We start from the raw sequence: 1,492 nt of genomic DNA on the forward strand, positions 1-1,492 counted from the left end.
TCAACATTTTGTTGACTTTATGATTATTTTACACAATGTTGTATGCATGTTTGAAGAAAGAAAAGTATTCTTTCAATATTAGTATTAATCAGCTTGTTGTGCCATGAGGTGTAGGTCTAATGGATCATGATAAACGGATATCAAAACCAACCACATTTCCTCAATGCTTGCTGTAAAACTGCCAGTTACTGTTGGTGGATTGCACGAAAATGCTCCAGAAGAAGTGATCTAATTATGCACTAAACAGTACTTGAAACACCCAAATAATGTTTTCAACCCCTTCTGGTAGTACTCCCAGTCCCTGGCCAGGTGTTGCACAACACTTCACTGTAACTGGTGTTACAACACACTGTGTCAGGTTTAAAAACACCTCAGGATGACGTGTTTCAATACTCAAGGAAAGTTAAGGTTTTGACTCCTTGCGTTGGTGGCAGCTCAGATGCCATTCGTTTTGGTGTTACAAAGCACTTCATTTTAACAGTGCAGTAGCACAATGCTGTTGGTGTCCAACAGCATTTCCTGAATTTGCTGGAAGCAATTTGACCCCACCATCAACCCAGAGAGCCCCATGCCTATCCCTTTCCTCCCCTCTCCTCTCCTCTCCTACCTGTCCCCCTCTCCTCCTTTCCCCCTGTTGTCCCCTCTCGTCCCTTCACACTGAGCACAGACGTCAATTCAACATCTATTTCACGTTGGTTAAAAGTAATTTCATGGAAATGACGTGGGAACAACGTTGATTCAACCAGTTTATGCCCAGTGGGTCTTCTCTGTTTAGTCTGTCCCAGGTCTCTTAATGCGAAAGTGAAACGGCCGGTAAAACCGAGAGAGAGAGAGAGAGGGCTCGGCTCTGGTGCCATGTGGAAACGTCCGCCTGCACGGATCTACCCGTGAGCACCGACGGGGCAAAGAAAGGGAATTGGAGAAAACGGTAAAAGGAGATATAACGTTCAACTAATCACGGAGAGAACGTCTGGTGAGAAGCGGAGAGCAGAGGGCATCGGCTAGCGAAGAAGTAAGTGGCTCGCGTTCAGGTCTTTTAATGTTTACCAGACTGGTGTGTGTGTATGTGCGCGCGTGTAAGTTACGTGTACGTGCTTGTGTGAGAGGATAAAGACTGGGTGATGATCCAATCTCTTATAGAGAGAGGGCCGGCAACTGCCCGGTGTAGACCGTATAGGCTATTGAATGAAAGTGCTGAACGATTGTAGCCTATTATTGTTCAATCTGATGATGCAGATTTCCCTCCGGACGACAGAACTGGCAGCTGGTTCACTGTGGTGAGACAAAGTTAGACCAGAGTTTAGTGAAAAGTAGTCACTGCACAAACTTACTGTTCCGTAGATAATAATATTAGTGATTAAGTTTTGTTTGTAAAGTTCTGCAAATAATGTTTTGCACTTTTTGAGTTTTGTTGGGTTCTGTTATTGGAGTTTTATGGTGGGATGTGAGTTCCCTTGTGCATTTAGACAATTGGTATACAATTTTTACACAT

General features: G+C 44.0%; 1 protein-coding gene across 1 annotated transcript in view; it reads left to right on the plus strand.

Annotated features, from left to right (window-relative positions):
* The first annotated feature begins 911 nt into the window (after window positions 1-911).
* The window catches only part of LOC139374176 (potassium channel subfamily K member 2-like), a 22,509-nt gene continuing 21,928 nt past the window's right edge, over window positions 912-1,492 (plus strand). Inside the window, exon 1 of the mRNA XM_071115189.1 lies at window positions 912-1,012. Within this exon, the coding sequence (XP_070971290.1) occupies window position 1,012 (1 nt within the window). The 5' untranslated portion in view covers window positions 912-1,011. The remainder of the gene's footprint in view (window positions 1,013-1,492) is intronic.

The sequence above is a fragment of the Oncorhynchus clarkii genome, chromosome 19 (assembly GCF_045791955.1).
Source record: "Oncorhynchus clarkii lewisi isolate Uvic-CL-2024 chromosome 19, UVic_Ocla_1.0, whole genome shotgun sequence".
Taxonomy (NCBI): Eukaryota; Metazoa; Chordata; class Actinopteri; order Salmoniformes; family Salmonidae; genus Oncorhynchus; species Oncorhynchus clarkii.